Source organism: Copadichromis virginalis, linkage group LG20 (assembly GCF_057382275.1).
Source record: "Copadichromis virginalis isolate Kocher_CV1m ecotype Utaka linkage group LG20, C_Virginalis_male_GT1.1, whole genome shotgun sequence".
NCBI lineage: Eukaryota > Metazoa > Chordata > Actinopteri > Cichliformes > Cichlidae > Copadichromis > Copadichromis virginalis.
In genome coordinates, this window is record NC_140637.1 from 6,049,717 (window position 1) to 6,069,445 (window position 19,729).

Here is a 19,729-nt window from a genome sequence, read left to right on the forward strand (position 1 = left end):
GACACCAAGAACCACCAACACACCAACCCCTGAGGGCATCAGTTACCGGCAGGGAGTGTGGTGAGGGGAGATAGGCCTTTGGAGGGCCTGGGAGTTCCCAGAGAGGTGGAGTGTAAGACCCGACCTGACATATAGACACAGACAAACAGGCACACACAGACACAAACATGCATTCCCACCCTCATGCACACTCAGCACTCACCCAACGTAGGGATAGACATACATGGACACTGTACACACAATCACACTCCCCAAACAAACTCTATACCCCAGGTCCAGGTACCCTCGCCCCTGGAGGGGGAAACAGCACCTAGACCCAGGAGATGTCACCCTTTCCCCCGGGGTGGAGGCAAGCAGACCGCCCTAGGCTCCGCAGCAACAGGGAGGCCCCGCATCCCAGATCCCAATCGGATGGCCAACACCTCCTCCCAGCCCCCCCCGCCCCGATGGCCAGCAGAGAACAGGGGTGTGTGTACCCGTTAGTTTTCATTTTACTCAAGACAAATTCTTCCCTTTTTATTGTTTTTAAAACAAAATTGTAGAATGTTAACTTTTCTTTTTGTACAGCCAAATGATGCTTGACCCTTTCCCCTGAGCTCATTTCACTTGTATTTGGCATGTTGCAGTTGCCTATGACTAACTTGTTCTGAAGTAATTTATAGAAAATGAAAAGCCAGTTACGCTCAAGTTCACACAAGTGCCCCTAGCAGAGTAGTTCATCACATTAACAGTGGACATGATCCATTAGGTTTGACAATCAGAAATGTCTGAACATTTTACACACAAAGGATAAGTTAGCCTTGAGGGGGTTCTGCCTGAAAACTTCAGAACTTGGCATGTTAGCATGTTACTGTGACAATACATATATATATATATATATATATATATATATATATATATATATATATATATATATATATATATATATATATATATATATATATATATATATATATATATATATATATATATCATGTGGGCACTAACAGTGCACCCCTGGCTCCTGGGTGAAAGTCTGACTCAATATTTGTTGAGATTCATATGTTTCTGAATATGACAAATACCTTTTATGGCAACCAGAACGCTCCTCTCAACTTGACATTAGATGTACTTTTTCTCTTGGCCTCTGAAGGGACCTCTGTGCATCGTGGAGGGAAGAATGAATAGCTCTCCAGTGGCTACTACTAACAGGTAGCCTTGACTGACTCACAGTCCCTTAAGGCTCACCGTGATGAATGAGTTGTGACTTCAGCGTGAATTACAGCTTTCCTGGCTGAGTCTGATAAAGTTGCAGGTTCTAAACAAAGTGCAAATCTATATACAATATGTTCTCGTTGTTCATCCAGATCTCTAAAATTGTTTATGTCAGCCATACGTGTGCATGTAGCTTGATAGATCCTTGGGTTTTACAGTTTTCAACTTGACCGCAGCTAAAAAACAAACAAATAAACAAACAAAAATCAAAAATGAGAGACCAGTATTGAGCTGCATGTGTATGATGAAGTTTATGTCCTGTTTAAATTAAAAGTCTCCAAAAAAACCATCCACATGAATAAAAACTCGAGGCTGTGTTTTGCATGCTGGCGACCTATCTAAGCACAGACAGCATGGTGTCACGGGCTAAACTGTAACAGAGGGATCGTTTTCTGTTTTCTCACTTGTATCCACTTCACGGTCACCGTCGCTCTCTTTTGTTTTAACCACTTAACACGTACGACCCGCAGCAGAATACAACAACTTCACACCCTTTTCTCTGCACTCTTGAGGATGTTGACAATCACTCGGTGGGGAAAAAATAGACTCACAGGAAGACAGAATGTGTGGCTGTAATGGCATCACATACCGCTGAACGCCTGCCTCTTAATCTGTCTTAAATGAAAACTGCAATTTCAAACAGTTTAATTTACAGTTAATTACTCGGAATAGAAAATAATTATAAAACTGCCCCAGATACTGGTGGAGTTTTGCTCATCACAAAACCTGTCAACACGGGCAAGCCCAACAACTCGTCCCAACAACTTGATGAACTGCCAGTAGTTTGGATTGATAGCTAGATAGTTACTGTGTGCAGTGTAATTATCTGTTTAGAGCCAGCGCCAGTTGAAGGCCACACCAAATGCTGTGCCACATCCAGCGTTTCTTTATCTCCCTCTTCCACAGCATCAAGATACTTGACTGCCTCATTACAGTTGAACGAAAACCATTCTTCAAATGTGCCGCCTGCCAGCACCGGGTTGTCTCCTTTTAAGAGTGCCTTTTAAACTTCTAAGGAGTCCATGTTCTTGCATCTTTAACCCTCTCTTCACCTGAAAATGTCAAAGTTCCTTTTTTTAAATTGAAGCAGGGCTGTTTCTTAAGGTAGGGTCATATATATCTCTGTTTGTTACGTAATTACAGTTTCTTTATTCCGCCGCAACTCGCTGAAATCTGAAACTGGGTCTTAAACCATTGTTATGTAAGGAATTCCTGTGGCACAAATACCTTTTTGTTTACATTATTACTTTCAAACAATGTTGTGTTAATTGCGGGAACATTATATAAGACCTGCTGACTCATAATTTCCCATATTTGCTCACCAAGCCCTGAATATAAGAGGGATTATGTACGACACAGCGCTCGGGTTTGGGGTGAGTCATTGTCATGGCTAAATATCAGCTTCCGCAGGGTTTGACATATCTTCTTGTTCATTAGGCAGGTCCCCGCCTTTTACCTGAATTCTTCAGTTGTTCTTTTTTTTTGACAGATCTGAGAGGATTATTCTTGTACCAGTAAGACCAGGAGAGAATGATAAAACAAAACGAGAGAAAAAAAAACACAGATCAGCAGGTACTTATTGGATAAGTCGTCATGTGAGCGGAGAACAGAAGTGGTCTTGAGCAATGTGGTCTATAGCTGCAGGTGGGGAGGGGTTGCAAGTGAAAGTGATTTCATCATGAATTATTACAGTCTTGTGCCAAAGGATGGTGTTTAGTGAAGGGGCAGTTGGCCATCTTTATAAAGTGTTGCAACTAATCAATGAAATGTCAAACAAACTGAGAAATTATTTAAAAGATTAAAAATATCTGAATATATTTTTTTATTTTTAGAATTTACTGTGGATATATGACGTGATTTCTTCATGAGGAGGATATTCTTCTTTTCTGTGTTTTGTAACTTTGTGAACTGAATTTAACAGTCTGAAGATAACTACTTTGGAAACTGTAATGTGCATTGTATTCTATGTAATAAAAAAGTAATAAAAAAGTGAAACTTAATCAATAATAGAAATAGTCTCTAACTGCAGATTTATGTGCACTATAAATCTGCTTGTGCTGATATTTGTGTGATTCAACTCATCTCCACTGTTTCTCCAGCTTTGCGTCTTTCTACAGGGGAAAAGAATTATTTTGAGGAACGAAGCCATAGGGATAACCCTGCTTGGACAAGCTCCCTGTCCGCAAAGCGTCAAGGTGTCCTCTCCACACCATTACCTTGGTCGACATTCTGCAATGACTAAGTGGAACTTTGAGCGAAAGTGACATTTTATTAGCAGGGGAATCTAAGGGCTCCTTGTCCAAATGAACTGATTAAACGTGTTTATACTGCTGCTCCTGTTCCTGGACTTATGTTCCTGTAACTCTGAATCATTCTTGTAAATCTGCTGTTCAAAGAGGTTGCCTTAATTTAGATAAACTCCCAACAGAGCAATGCAATGTCACTCTCTGCGCTTTATTAAAAGACAGTAGGATTTGCATTGTTGGACACTTGCAATGTGAACGATCGACTTGCCCTTCTCTGAGAGGGTGAGTCTGTATTGTAGTATTACTGCAGCCTCATTCAAAAGGAAACACTACTCTGATTTTCTGAGATGGTCAGCTGTAACTGTTGTCTCTATTGACTCTCCTCCCAGTATTGAGTAAGTGTATGAACACATTGTAAGCCTCTGCAGCTGCGAGATCTACTGTATTGGGAGGAGAAAAAAAAGGCAGTCTTTGCCAAAGGATTACTTTGGCAAAGACTAGTGCCCCAGACATTAGTGCAGTGGTGATCCACGCAGAGAAGGGGTGGGCGATGCTGTGTACTTTGGGCCACCAGACACCGATATTGTCTTTGCTGTTACAACTTTATTTACTCCGTCTTTCATGTAGCAAACTCGTGTCTGAAACTGTGATGCAGTTGTGCATACTCCAGGGATGTAGGCTGACGTTCAGCGTTCCCTGACAGCTTTAGCTCTCATCACTGGCCTGGCTGATCCGCCAAACTGCTGCGTTGTTTATTCAGGTGTGTCAAAGACCCAGTGTGACATCATCACATTCACCTACGTGTGAATTAAATCATCCCTGGGAGGGTTGAATTCAGCAAGGCTCCATTATAAACGTGCTATGGCCAGTTGATGAGTGCAGGCAGGTGTGATTTTGGAAATGTGAAAAAGCGAGTCTCGTTAGTGATAAGTTGAAAGGTGAACTACTCTGCTTTTTTTTTCTGAATCATTCAGTCAAGCATTCATGTGCGTAAAACTCGCCATGTGTGGGTGTAAGCAATGACTCTTTCTAAACCCACACAGTATGACCATAAATAGTCTCACTTACGTAAAAAAAATAAAATAAAATAAATCAGTGTATTTCAGGTGAATGCATAGGCTACTAGTTCTTCCAGCACAATAACAACCAAATTCACTTCCAGGAGCTCACCAGAGGAGAGCACGGCATGAGTGCTCCCTGGTGTTCTGTCATTAATGAAAGTTTAATTCATTATCCTCTTCCATAAAGCAGAAAGATGAGTAACATTAGATGACTAACCCACAGAGAAACAAACAAGGACACCATATTGGAAAGATCACCTGAAGGATCAATAACTGGCCAGTCCGATTGTACCAGTACAAGGCTGTGATGATAAGTTGGGTACATTTCCACCTATAGCCTATATCACGTGGATTGTCGGCTATTGATCGCAGCAGTGATCAGTTCGGTATGGGGTGGGGATTCAGTGCTGTCAATACAGGGACAGAGCTCTAGGCATAGGCCTACAATAAGAGAAGCATGTGCTTTTTTTTCTTTCTTTTTTAATGCAACACGTCAAAACATGAATCCCTCCATGGATCTCTCTTAATAACAACGCTATAGCAGTGGATCAGACAGGACAACACATTCGTTAAGCTTGGATCATGGACCACACATGCATGCAGATTTTGTGATGCTAAATAGCATGGGTTCACTATAAAGGGGCTGGGATAGCATGGAAGGGAATAGATAGGCAATAGAGTAAAAGTTGCACACGGTAATATCACATTAAACGGCCAACACGCGGATTCCCAAATACTACTTGCATCCATATCAGCCAAAAGGGCTACAGGCGTCTTTGTAAGGCGCAAATCTGGTGGGGAATGCAGCCATTCACAGACGCTGAGATGGCATTCGTCTTCAACATGCAGCTCCACGATTCAGCGTTACAGTCATATTCTACATCCAGTGTCGGGAGCATATGCGCTAATTGTGCCTTAGTGTTCTGACATCCCACTAAGCAAACAAGGAGGTCTGCAACGCCAAAGAAGCGGCAACCTTAGAAAAATAAAATAAAATAAAAATAAAAACTCGCATATGGAGCGGATGAATGTAGACAAAATAACGCCTATCTTACCTGTGCCGTGAGCCAACTCGATGCCCGGTTCGGTGAGTATGTTCGGGTCACTTTGAGATCTGCCTCGCTGCAGACAGCCGTCTAGTCCATCCGATGTAGCCATGGGGAGGCAGCGCAGGAATCCTAAATAAAATATTAAAAACCCAACCGGAGGCAGGCAAGGTCAGGAGGAAAGCAACGAGCGAGAGTAGATTTAATTCGCTCTGACAACAGCCGCTTTGAGTACCTAACAGGGAGCCATGGCTGAGCCGAAATTCCGTGTGTGTTTGTGTATGTGCGTGTATGTGCGTGTGTGTGTGTGCGTGTGAGTCTGGGCTGTGTGCGCGATGATGTGTGGATGAGGGAGGGGTGATTTGCCCCCGATGATGCCAACGGGTTGATGATGCCCATCCCTGTCCAGCAACGCGACCAAATATTCAACAGAGCACCATGCTTATTCGCACACCGATAACCTGAATTTATGGCCTTTATTAATTATTAATGTAGCTTTTTTATGAGTTTTGGCAACACACCAGTAGCACCATTTATTCAGGGTCTATAAGGTTTAATATATTTGCAAGCAGCATTGGTAATGCTGTAAAATGACAGATTAAGATGGGCAGACGTTTGATAGGCTAAATTAATTGAGAATTTTCAGGCCTGTAATTGTTTAATTGGTTACAATTCACAAATTGACATATGACACATTATGTGCATTTACTGTAGTTTACATTTATCTATGGATTCATTTACTGTCTTCACATGGATATAAATATAATTTATCTAATCTACATATAAATTATAATTTGCCATACCGCTTCCATACCGCCTTCACATGTAACTGATCGCTTTTAAAATGTATTTCTTTATTTTATTTTAGAATTTGCTTAAAATAAATCAGAAACATATTACATATTAGCATGTATATATATATATATATATATGTATATATATATATATATATATATATATATATATATATATATATATATATATATATATATATATATATATATATATATGTATATATATATATATATATATATATATATATAATTTATTTTTATGTTTTTATTTTTAAGAAAATATTTTGGCTTAAAACAAAGCAGCCTCGTGTCAGTGCCAAGAATGACTCCATATGGAAGCAGCTCATTGGCTGATTCTACTCATGACGCGTTAACGCGGAAGTCAACCACCGCCTCGAGAAAAATGGCTGCTCACAGGTGCAGCTGTTGGTCTTGGCTGCTTATTCTTTTTAGTTTGTCCGTGTTTGTTGTCGCAGACATTCATGAAACGACGCCAGTTAATGACCACCACGGTGGGGTTGACCATAATGCACAAACAGCGGAACAAACGGCTGACCAGCCCGCGGTGGAGGAGAGACGGTGGGAAGCAACCGAGGTTAAAGAAGCTGCTACGGTTGATGCTGCAGCCGACATTCAGGGCACTTCTGCACCTGAAACAGTGGTACCTTCGTCGGTACCACAGCCTAAAGACGACTTCCAAGAAGAGCTGGTCATCAGACCTCTGCACTCCGGAGATATTTATGCCAGCTTCCAGTTCCGCACCCTGTGGGACACAGACTTCATGAGAGAAAACAAAGGTAAGCTAACTGCTAGTAGGGAGATAACACTCTGTTAGGCACGAATAAGAAAATACACACATGTAAATGTTTTATCTTCTTATAGAAGTAACTTTTGAATATACTTGAGTCTGTCGAATAGCTGACAGAAAAGCTGTAAATGTATAAAATGATAAGCATTTAAATGTTTCGGAATGAGGGTTCATTTTTTGCTTCTCGATGCTCCTATAATCTGTCAGATTGAAACATTAAAAATACCACGTGATAGGGCATCTGCATTTTCCGTCAGTTGACTTTCTTTTATAAATCACCATATTTTTGTTCATTTATTGATATCCCCTTCCTGTTAAAATCTGCGTCTGTTCCTGTTTAGTTGGTTTCAGGAGTATTTATACATTATTGGAAATATTATACGAGTTTAATACACCCCACATTCATTCAATAAGATTTTCTTTCTCCTGTTCTCAAAATTACAACAATGTTTGGTCTTTCTAACTCTAAACCACGTTGTTGCATTTCTCAGTGTCCCACTACCGGCTTTTCCCCAAGTCTCTGGGCCAGGTCATCTCCAAGTTCTCAGTCAGAGAACTGCACATCTCTTTTACACAAGGTTACTGGAGGACCATGCAGTGGGGGCAACCCTTTATACCATCCCCACCTGGAGCTGAGCTCTGGGTCTGGTTCCAAGACTCAGTGACAGAGTGAGTACAACAGAGATGAAATGAATGTGTGGATTAATAAGGGGAGGGGAGACAGACCCGTACTTATATAGTGTTTTTGTACTCTGAGCATTTAAAGCCCCTTCTTACTATGAGCCTCATTCACTTATTCACAAACACATTCATTAACCTGCTTTCGTAAACATTTTTTCTATGCCTTAGCATTTTTAATCTACCATGCACACATGACACTCCAATGGTGGCATCAACGACAACTAGGAGTTCAGTATGTGGACCAAGGATACATTGACATGCAGACTAGACAAGTAGAGGATTGAACCACCAACCTACCAGTTTTGCTCATCCATAACCGTCCTTGCTGTTTTTTGCTTTTGTGTTTTTCCTTTAGTTCTTATAATGACAGTGATGTTTCTCAAGCATTTGCCGAACTAGCAGACAGTTCAGGTAGTTTTTTTGCTGCAGTAAAAAGTTATGCAGTAAAATAACTCTCAGTAAAAACTGGCCATAAACTTGTTGCATTAAGACGGAGATAATCTGTCATCAGTCTGCGATTGAATTACATGCAATCTGTTTCAGATGATACATCAATTAAATGTGAATTTCATTGAATTTAATGCAAGTTTGCTCAGCTAACATAATCTCAGGATGGTGGTGCATGTGATGAACCCTCTTGTTCGTTATATTCCCAGAGTATCAATATTTGGTGACCCTGTATCGATACAATATCACCATACAAAGTATCGTAATGGTTTGCTGTATTGATTTTTTTCCCCCCACCCATGTAAAACTGCCAGAAATTCTACTCCCACAACTTTTGACTACAGTTTGTTTTGATATAGTTGCTGCCTAACCTACCTTTGCTAAATCATGTTAACATTTCCACATGCCTTTTTTCTGCCTTTCCCAGTGTCGATGCTACATGGAAGGAGCTAACCAATGTTTTGTCAGGCATCTTCTGTGCATCACTGAACTTCATTGACTCCACCAACACTGTTCAGCCCAGTGCCTCCTTCAAACCCCTGGGACTAGGCAACGGTACAGTCAGTCTCCTTTTTGCATTTAGAGAAACATCTCTAGTAATGAACCTCTGCAAAAGCTAATTGTGTCATCAGCCACCATTGAACTGTCTAATATCACGTTATTATACAGAATTAGTGCTAGAGAAAATCCTCTTGCAGTAATCCTCTTCTCAACTTGTTCCATCACTGGTCAGTTATGATTCATACAACTTTAACAGCATCAGCTGCGATAAAGTGCTTCAGATTACTGGAGATCAGTCTGTCATTTTTACCTTGTGTCTGTCAGAGTCACAAACACTGTGGTAGCTTGAATATTTTGCTCAAAACTTTGTTAACCTCACTGATGACTGTTCAAAGTGCTCTTAGAGGAATTCTGAAAGGTTGGCAACCTCTAGGAAGATTCTCATTTGTTCCAAACGACCATGTGTAGCAAATTTCTTTCAATTTCAATTGAGTCTCAGAGATTTAGTGCAATAACCTTCTTCCTCATCTAACCTAGACATGTGCTCTGTTTTTAGTTTTGTTTTTTAAACTATTGTTTCTAGTAGAGCAGGGCGATATGGCCAAAAATATTAATCACGATATAGATTTGAAAATTTGCGATAACGATATAACTGACGATATAATTGATGCAAGACAAAATACAACTCCACAACTTTACTAGCGCAAAAAAAACCCCATCCATTTATTTTCACTTAAACAAGCAGCTGTTTTTTATGTGCATTAAAGCTGTATAAAAAATTTAACAGTGCAAATGCAAATTCCCTGTTGAAAGTTTAACCAAAAGGCATTTCCAGTAGAAATGGGCTGACATATCCTGAGCATAACCATGTATAATATCCACTGAAGTTAAAAAGAGATGCTTTGCAACATTAAACTGCAGTGTGCCAAATAAAAAAGTCAAATACGTATTTTTCGGACCATAAGGTGCACGGGATTATAAGACACATTAAGCGAAACAAAGCAGTCAGATAAATCAAACTTTATTCAACTCATCTTCTTCTTCCTCCACTTCTGTACCATTGATTCATTAATGCTGTATTCTATCACAGCTGCTCTATTCCCATGTTGTTGCAGTATGTTAACGACTAACCTTCTATTGTGGATGGATTATCTCAGTTGTTCTCCTGACTGAAGTTTGGTCCGTTTACAGCATCCTGCCATGCGATTGCATTTGTCTCTAACCATCAGGAACCTTCACGAGTGGAAAAGTGTTAGCGTTCATCCTCCAGCTTCACTGTTTATGTTATGCTAACATAGCTGTGTCGCTAGCGATCACCTAGCACATCATTAAATACCACCTAGCCCAACTTCAGTAACCTTACAAACCTCACTGCTGTGTAGCTTCCTGTCTTCATTTATGTTGGAAATGATAGCAGAGCTGTACGTTTGAATTTTTTCAGAAATCTCTCAGTCAGAACATGCTATATCATGCTTAGGTAACTAGCAAAACTAGCGAGCTAACTTCCGCTAACTTCCTGCTAACTTCTAACTCCGTTAAATGTAATAAATTCTGTTTTCATGGATGCCTGGATGTTAAACTTCATAGTTACACCTGGTAAAGCAGCAATTCTGATCGTTTTATTAAAGATGAAAGAATTTAGACAGTTTTTAACTCTTAGTGATGCTGCAGTGTTCGTTTGACTTTGGGACCTGAAGGGAGCGGAGTTTAGGACACAGATTACTCCCAGATTTACGAGCACCTTAGTCCGACAAATACGGCAAAAACGACGGCCCGCTTCCATGTTCTACAAAAAAAATGTGCTTTGGTGGGTATCTGATGGACAAACGCCAAACCAGTTCCACACCACTGAAGTTGCACCATTTTTTACAAACCAATTGTGGTTCATCCGTTTCACTCAACGATCCGCTTTCTCCCTTCTCATTCTCTGTTGCCGCCATGCTTTTTCTGCCATGTGCGAAAACAAAGGCACTGCGCATGCGCGTTTTACCCATATTCTATCGCGATATTTTATTTTCTTATCGTTGCCTAGCATTGTACCGGTATTACTGTCAACGGTATAATATGGCCCAGCCCTAGTTTCTAGTGATTTTACACCTCATGTTACTGCAAATGGTCGACTTTACAGGTGATATGATTGTCAGGCTTGTCAGGTGTGCTGCACCCCGTTAGAAACTTGGTTTAGTTGTGTTTTGTTGTTGTTGTTGTTGTTGTTGGGGAATAAGTAAACAGATGAACACTTTTTACACAGGTCCTGTTTGCATTAAAGAAACCTTTTGCAATAAAATGAGTGCTTTACCTGTACTCAGGTGCCTCTTTTTTTAATATATATATTAGATTTTATTTGGGCATGTGATATTCTTATTCTGAGGTGCATGTTAGACAGTTGAATACCCATTACAGCACTGCAGATGCCCCAGGACTCACTGTACTGCATATGCAATATTTGTGTGTGTGTGTTAAAGTGACAGACCACAGCTTCCTTCGCTATGCCACCCTCCCACGAGAAATTGTTTGCACAGAGAATTTGACACCCTGGAAGAAACTCTTGCCATGTGGATCCAAGGTAAATGTCCCTCTCTCTCTCTCTCTCTCTCCCCCCCCCCCCTTTTACATGTGCATTTTTCTTCCTAAAAAAAGCGCGGGACATCAATGCCATCTGTTAGCGTATTAAGTTTTCTCCTCACTATGTTTTCCGAACAGGCTGGTCTCGCTGTCCTTTTGAAGTCAGAGAAACTCTTCCACAGCAGTTTTCATTCCCAGGCAGTGCACATCAGGTCCGTGTGTCAGGACTGGCAGTGCAAAACCACATCCTGGGAGCTGAGACAGACGTTGAATTCAGTCTTTGACCTGCACAACTCTGGACAGACCAAACGAGGTGAGCGAAAGCACGTTTTTTTTTGTTCTCTGTCCCATATTTGGGTTTTGGTAACATTCCCCTGGCTTTTGTTAATTCAAGCTGTCTCTTCCCTCAGAGTGGTCTTTGTTCAAGATGTTCTCTCGGACCCTGACAGAAGCTTGTCCGTTGGCCTCCTCCAGTAAATTATATATCGACATCACAGACAACCCTCAGGTTAGCTTTTCCTTTAATATAAAATATGCAAATCTAAATCATTAGATAATTCAAACCTTAGAATACAAAACATCGAATTGTGACAGCTATATGAACATGGAGGTGTTGCTGATCTAGTGGATTATCTGTTGATAAACGGCACTACTTGTATGTATAGATAATGTCAAATTTATTATTGAAGCTCTGTAAGAGTTATGATTGGAACAAACCTGTTTTTATTTTGCAGGGGGAGCAGTTTGAGCTCAGCCCAGCCACTTCCCTGCTGAGCCAGGCAGTGGTGCTGGGAGACAGACGGACCTTCTCTGTGTACGATCTGACCCAAGAAACCACCTTTGGCACTGTGCGCTCCCTCAACCTGCTGATTCGATGGAAGTCCAATGAGGGTGAGCCAGAAGAGTAGAGACTGTATAATGTATAAAGCTGTGTATAATAGTCAGAATATTGTCTTGAAGAATGTATGATGAAACAAGAACAAGATAATAAAATGCACACACTTCACACAATTTTAAGGCATTTTTTTGATTGTCACATTTGTTTTACACCCAGTGAATTATTAAAATCAGTCTGACTTTCTGTCCTCAGGTGAAATGCTGCGTCCCTTGCTCCATGCTGAGCGTTATGTGGCTGGATACGGGCTGCAGACAGGAGAGATTCACACATTAATGTACAACAACCACCCATACAGGTCTTTCCCTGTACTGCTGCTGGACTCGGTACCTTGGTATCTTCGTCTCTACATCCACACGCTCAGTGTGACGAGCAAGGGAAAGGACAACAAGCCCAGTGAGTATTTTTAGAAAGCAGTAAAGGATGTGTGCACTGTTCATTTGCAATCAGAATAATAAATTTACATTGTCCCAAAAACAATTTACCTTTTGAAAGATGACCAATATCCTGTACAGTGAGTACACAGTGTAGTACAGGATATTGGTCCGGTACAATGTCCTTAACTTCACTTAAGGCCACTGTGGAAATAAGAATATCATGGAGCAGCTGACTTATGAATTATTAATTCAATCAAAAATGTATGTCTTATATGGCCTTCACATGTACAGTTTGGTCCACATATGAGCCTCATCCATCCATCCATCTTCATCCGCTTTATCCGGGGCCGAGTCGCGGGGGTAGGAGCCTAAGCAGAGAAGCCCAGACCTCCCTCTCCCCAGCCACCTCCTCCAGCTTATCCGGTGGAACACCAAGGCGTTACTAGGCCAGCTGAGAGATATAATCTCTCCAGCGTGTCCTGGGTCTGCCCCGGGGCCTCCTCCCAGTGGGACATGCCTGGAACACCAACCCCAGGAGGCACCCAGGAGGCATCCTTGTCAGATGCCCGAACCACCTCAGCTGGCTCCTTTCGATGTGGAGGAGCAGCAGCTCTACTCTGAGTCCCTCCTGGATGGCCGAACTTCTCACTCTATCTCTAAGGGAGAGGCCAGCCACCCTTCGGAGGAAGCTAATTTCCGCCGCTTGTATCCGTGATCTCGTTCTTTCGGTCACTACCCACAGCTCGTGGCCATAGGTGAGGGTAGGGACGTAGATTGACCGGTAAATTGAGAGCTTCGCTTTTACAATCAGCTCCCTCTTCACCACGACGGACTGGTGCAGCGTCCGCATCACTGCAGCCTCCGCACCAATCCGTCTGTCGATCTCCGGCTCCCTTCTCCCATCACTCGCGAACAAGACCCCGAGGTACTTGAACTCCTCCACTTGGGGCAGGAACTCATCCCCGAGTGGGCACTCCACCCTTTTCCGGCTGAGAACCATGGCCTCAGATTTGGAGGTGCTGATCCTCATTCCCGCTGCTTTACACTCGGCTGCGAACCGTTGCAGTGCGAGCTGGAGGCCTTCACCCGATGAAGCCAACAGAACCACATCATCCGCGAAAAGCAGAGATGAGATTCTGAGGCCACCGAAGTGAAAGCCCTCCGCCACTTGGCTGCGCCTAGAAATCCTGTCCATAAAAATTATGAACAGAATCGGTGACAAAGGGCAGTCCTGGCGGAGCCCATCACCCACCGGGTGCGAACCAAGCTCTTGCAACGGTTGTATAGGGATCGAATGGCCTGTAGCAATTGGCCAGACACCCCATACTCCCGCAGCACCTCCCATAGGACACCCCGAGGGACACGGTCAAATGCCTTCTCCAAGTCCACAAAACACATGTAGACTGGTTCGGCAAACTCCCATGCACCCTCAAGTATCCTTGAGGGGATAAAGAGCTGGTCCAGTGTTCCGCGACCAGAACGAAAACCGCATTGTTCCTCCTGTATCCGAGGTTTGACTAGCAGACTAACTCTCCTTTCCAGCACCCTGGCATAGACTTTCCCAGGGAGGCTGAGGAGTGTGATCCCCCTGTAGTTGGAACACACCCTCCAGTCCCCCTTCTTAAAGATGGGGACCACCACCCCGGTCTGCCACTCCAGGGGTACTGCCCCTGATTTCCACGCAACATTGTAGAGGCGTGTCAACCAGGACAGCCCTAAAACGTCCAGAGCCTTCAGGACCTCTGGGCGGACCTCATCAATACCAGGGGCTCTGCCACCAAGGAGTTGTTTAACTGCCTCAGTGACCTCGCCTCCAGAAATTGGCGGGTCATTCCCCTCATCCCCAGACTTTGCTTCCTCCTCGGAAGACATGTCAGTGGGATTAAGGAGGTCCTCGAAGTATTCCTTCCACCACCTGACAATTTTGTCAGTCGAAGTCATCAGCGCTCCGCCAGCACTATACACAGTGCAGGTAGAGCACCGCTTTCCCCTCCTGAGACGTCTGACGGTTTGCCAGAATCTCTTCAAGGCAGTCCGAAAGTCTTTTTCCATGGCCTCTACGAACTCCGTCCACACCTGAGTTTTTGCTTCAGCCACTGCCCGAGCCGCATTCCGCTTGGCCTGTCGATACCTGTCGGCTGCCTCCGGAGTCCCACAGACTCAATGTCCCCAGTCTCCCTCGGAATGCTGTTGAAGCTCTGCCGGAGGTGTGCGTTGAAGATCTCGCGGACTGGGGCCTCTGCTAGACGTTCCCAGCACACCCTCACTACGTGTTTAGGTGTACCAGGTCTGTCCAGCATCCTCCCCCACCACCTGATCCAACTCACCACCAGGTGGTGATCAGTTGACAGCTCAACCCCTCTCTTTACCCGAGTGTTCAGAACATATGGTCGCAGGTCTGGTGATACGATTACAAAATCAATCATCGACCTGCGGCCTAGAGCATCCTGGTGCCACGTGCACTTATGGGCACTCTTATGTTCGAACAAGGCGTTCATTATGGCCAAAGTGTGATTTGCACAGAAGTCCAATAACAAAACACCACTCGGGTTCAGATCAGAGAGGCCGTTCCTCCCAATCACGCCCCTCCAGGTCTCGCTGTCATTACCCACGTGAGCATTGAAGTTTCCCAGCAGGACAACAGAGTCTCCAGGTGGAGCACCTTCCAGCACCCCACCCAGGGACTCTAAGAAGGCAGGGTACTCTGAACTGCTACTCGGCGCATAAGTGCAGATGACAGTCAGGACCCGTTACCCGACCCTAAGGTGCAGGGAACAAACCCTCTCATCCACCGGGGAAAACCCCAACGTACCGGCAGCAAGCCGAGGGGATATTAGAATACCCACCCCAGCCCGCCGCCTCTCACCAGGGGCAACTCCAGACTGAGAGTCCAGCCCCTCTCCAGGAGACTGGTTCCAGAGCCCAAGCCATGCGTAGAGGTGAGCCCGACTATATCTAGCCGGTACCTCTCAACCTCACGCGCTAACTCAGGCTCCTTCCCCACCAGAGAGGTGACATTCCATGTCCCAATTGCCAGTCTTGGCAGCCGGGGATCAGTCCGCCAGGGCCTCCGCTCCTGGCCGCTGCCCGGCACACAATGGACCCGACCCCTCCTGCGGGTGGTGGGCCTGCGGGAGGATGGGCCCATGTCCCCTTTTCGGGCTGTGCCCGGCTGGGCCCCATGGACTAAGGCCCGGCCACCAGACACTCGCCCGTCGGGCACCCTCCCCGGGCCTGGCTCCAGGGCGGGGCCCCGGTAACCCTATCCCGGGCAGGGTAAACTGTTCCCTCAATGTTTTCTTCATAAGGGTCTTCTGAATCGCTCTTTGTCTGGTCCCTCACCCAGGACCAATTTGCCACAGGAGACCCTACCAGGGGGCAAAAGCCCCCAGACAACATCGACCTTGGGATCCCTGGGACACACAAACCCCTCCACCACGATAAGGTCGCGATTCACGGAGAGGACCTCAACCAGTCTACAAAAAAATCTTATTAGCCTTTGCGCTGTTTAGCATTAGCATATCACAAATTCAACTAGAAGACTATCACTCAGCCACCTCCCCGCAACCTATTTAACAAGCCTGCTTTGGTAGAATAGATCTGATATAAAGGTAAAGCAATACATCTTTATTTTTTTGTTTCTATGTCTGCAAGTCTTACTGGGACTGTTTCATGGATCTGAATATGACCACTGAATCATTTCTTAGGAGGTTTAATTAAATAAAAGAAGAAAAGTAGATCTTACATCATGTTGTTTAGTTGATTCTTGCAGCTTTGTCTATTGCCATGAAACACCTGCACATAAAAATGAAAGTTGCACTTACAGCTCAAAGAAACAGTCCATGAGTGCATCTTTTCAGTTTAGTGGCTTTCTGAAGGTGCTGTCCCCTGCCTCTGACCCCCATACCTTGATTCAAACATCAACATGATGATGCTAATTATGTTCTTTAAAAGCACAAATTGCCAGTGGCAAATGAATACACAGCCTTCTCTTTACACTTTGTAGAGGTGCACGATAGTCAGACTCCCACTTGAGCTGAACTTGTGTGCCTTCAACTTGATTTCATTTTCATTTTTGTTGCCTTCTGTTAGTTAGCTTAAATGTCCTGTGGACATGTGAGCATCTTTGCAGGCTTTGATTTTTGATGTTGACTTCTTCAACGATGGATATTATTATTCAGTCTTTTACTTAACCCTGTAAAATCTGAACCATGAAATAATTGCCAGAAAAATCTAATTTTCTTGAAGCTGGAGTTTTTATTGAACCTGTCATGAATTATGAGTTTTGACTTGTATGATTTTTGCTACACCAGCATTTCTGTGCAATTTATTGATGACTATTCATCTTCAGCAAAAATGTGTAAAGGGTTTAAGGTTAAAGAAATCACACTAATGATGTAAAGGTCTCAAAAACTCATGTTTCAAATATGATACATTTGACCTTACAGGGGTAAGTCGGTCATGCTGTTCACAGCCCACTGTAAGATACTTGACTTCCCACATTAACCCACAGGAATGGTTAGTAAGGGTTCATGCAGCTGCCTCTTTTTGCCACAAGGTGGAGAACATGAGTCATGTTTTCTGTAAGAAACAGTTATCAAATACATATGTTGGTGTTCATTTCTAACTTGAATAACATGCTGTTATTGATTAAATATTGTCCCATTATGTAATTTATATACACCAGTGATCTGTGTCTAAACTAGGGATTCACTGACTGTAAAAACTCTGGGTTGATAGCTGTTTAAAATACAATTTTCTTGACAGCAGATGCCAGAGCCTTTGTGTTTGTGCAGTTCTAGTTTGAACATTTAATCAGTGTATTATTGGTCACTTGTTTTTTTTTCTTCCTCTGCTAGGCTACATCCACTACGAGCCATCTAAGGACCGTGTGAAGCCCCACCTGCTGGAGATGCTGATCCAGCTTCCTCCAAACTCTGTGACTGAGGTTACAGTGCAGTTTGAGAGGGCTCTGCTCAAATGGACTGAATACCCACCCGATCCCAACCACGGTTTCTATGTCGGGTATGCACGTAGGATTGCATGTGTGACATGTGTTGCTTCTCAAATGATTTTTGCTTTTTATTTTTTAGGATTTTAAATTAATTTCAGACTTTTATTGTCTAAAGTCCTTGTCCTTGTCTTTAACATTTAGATCTTCAGTTATTAGTTCTCTTGTACCAAGCACTGTCGCCATGCATACAAACAGCACTCGGGAACGACCACTTTTCAGCAGCTTGTAAGTACACAGCCCCATCTCCCACCCACCTTGATGAAAATGACATTTATTGTGTTTTATTCACGGACTGTTTGAGTTTCTGCACAGACACGTTTATCTAGAAAATGGGATGATCAAATTTTCCTCTCTCACCAGTTTTCCCTGTAAAGAAGAGTCCAGCTACTTTGTCCGCATCTACACAGAGCCTCTGCTTGTCAATCTGCCCACTCCAGACTTCAGCATGCCTTACAATGTCATCTGCCTCACATGCACTGTAGTGGCTGTGGGCTACGGCTCTCTATACAACTTACTAACGCGGAGCTTCCAGATCGAAGAGCCCAACCCAGGACTGGCCAAGCGGATCGCTAACGTCATCCGAAGGATGAGGGGCGTCCCGCCACTCTGAGGCTTTGTGAGCATGCCAAGTGGCATCTTTTAGAAAGGAAGTTTTCCTTTTGTTGAACTACTGGAAAATATATAATATACAGGGAAGAACTGGGACAAATACTGCTATGAATGTTTTAAAACCTGTCAACTTGAGGATTTTGTTGTTGAATTGAATAAGATGGATACATTTGTGTTTTAAAGCAATTTCTTGCTGCCTAAGGACAAAAAAAGTAGACGGGAAGTTGAAGATTTGTTCTTGTTTGATAAATATGAGGAACCAAAGCTGAGCAATGGGCTGCAGTGTTTTAATACCCCTTCGTTTTGGGGGATTTGGGGTAGGGTTTTTTTTTTTTTGTTTGTTTGTTTGTTTTCTGGATTTTTAAAACTATAACCCATTACAACATAATGCCACACTGTCATTAAGGCATACTGATACTTTGAGGAAACAGTGATTTCATATCTCACTGCACTCTGAAGCCTCTGGACTCAGAAATATAATCGCTTTTGGTCTCTAAGTGGTCTTAAGACTTATTTGGCATCTCCGCCACTATGAGATACACCAAGTCAAAGTCACTTCAGGATGTCCTAACGTTTTTCTTTTTAGGCTGCTTATCTTAATTGAAACTTCATTCATGACAGCGCATTAAAAACTCTAAAACTCATTCCAGTATGATGTCGTATATTGTGTGAAACGAATTCTAAAAAGTATAGACTTAAAAGTGATAAAATGAACTTTTTTCATGTTTCTACACAGGATATCAATCGTTGTCAAGTAAAACCGAGCTGCCCTTTACCAAATATTTATTTGGCACTGATTTTGGTTACAGTTTTGAATGTTGAATGCAATTGTCTGAGCATAATAAAAACCTTTTATTTGTTGAATTATTAAGTCATCAGTTTTAAGCACTTTCGTTGTCTTACAACAAATACACTATGGACAAAACTACAGAGCCACACTTCCTCTTCTCTAAATTCAGGTGCTTTCACTCCTGTTGCTGCAGGTAACAGCCAAGCAGTCTGCCTTTATTTGTTAAAGGTTGTTCTAAAGAGCTCACTAAATTTGAGTATGGTAGTGTAATAGGATGCCACCACCGCAACAAGTCAGTTCATGAAATTTTTTCCCTCTTAAGATATTTAATGATCAGGTGAAGTGGTGATATAGCAAAGTGGAGGCATCTAGGAGCCACAACAACTTGGCCACAACTTGTTGGACATGTAGATCTTCAGAGGGGTTTCACCAAGGGCTGAGGTGATACAGTCTAAAAGTCACCAAAACTGCTGACTCAACTGCAGAACTCCAAACACCGCTGGGATTAACATCAGCACTAAAACTGTGCCTGGAGCTTTGTGGTCCTGGGTTCTATGGCTGAGCAGCTCCTGTAGATGTTAAATACTAAATAAAATACTGCCATGCATTTACTTTTGTTTAAGCCTTTTACACACATTTTT

At 43.0% G+C, this 19,729-nt stretch overlaps 2 protein-coding genes across 4 annotated transcripts in view; one reads left to right on the forward strand and one right to left on the reverse strand.

Moving 5' to 3' along the window:
- phactr3a (phosphatase and actin regulator 3a) overlaps positions 1 to 5,938 on the reverse strand; it is a 34,911-nt gene extending 28,973 nt beyond the window's left edge. For all 3 annotated transcript variants that reach the window (XM_085442749.1, XM_085442748.1, XM_085442747.1), the window contains exon 1: positions 5,617 to 5,938. In XM_085442749.1, the coding sequence (XP_085298875.1) occupies positions 5,617 to 5,719 (103 nt within the window). In that variant the 5' untranslated portion in view covers positions 5,720 to 5,938. The remainder of the gene's footprint in view (positions 1 to 5,616) is intronic.
- An 833-nt stretch (positions 5,939 to 6,771) lies between these two features.
- On the forward strand, positions 6,772 to 19,162 carry pigt (phosphatidylinositol glycan anchor biosynthesis, class T). The gene is made up of 11 exons (XM_085443899.1): positions 6,772 to 7,198; positions 7,701 to 7,878; positions 8,765 to 8,892; positions 11,304 to 11,404; positions 11,542 to 11,716; positions 11,814 to 11,911; positions 12,138 to 12,294; positions 12,494 to 12,694; positions 17,535 to 17,700; positions 17,831 to 17,914; positions 18,050 to 19,162. Exons 1-11 carry the CDS (start codon positions 6,805 to 6,807, stop codon positions 18,297 to 18,299), a joined length of 1,932 nt encoding a protein of 643 aa, XP_085300025.1. The 5' UTR covers positions 6,772 to 6,804; the 3' UTR covers positions 18,300 to 19,162.
- The last annotated feature ends 567 nt before the right edge of the window (positions 19,163 to 19,729 follow it).

What these genes read in the sequence shown, in the direction of transcription:
- pigt (XM_085443899.1), top strand. Translation starts at nt 6,805, where the DNA reads ATGGCTGCTCACAGGTGCAGCTGTTGGTCTTGGCTGCTTATTCTTTTT. An exon ending in TCTTGCCATGTGGATCCAAG is followed by an intron (nt 11,405 to 11,541) that starts GTAAATGTCCCT and finishes TTTTCCGAACAG; the next exon opens with GCTGGTCTCGCTGTCCTTTT. An exon ending in CTCTGGACAGACCAAACGAG is followed by an intron (nt 11,717 to 11,813) that starts GTGAGCGAAAGC and finishes CTCTTCCCTCAG; the next exon opens with AGTGGTCTTTGTTCAAGATG.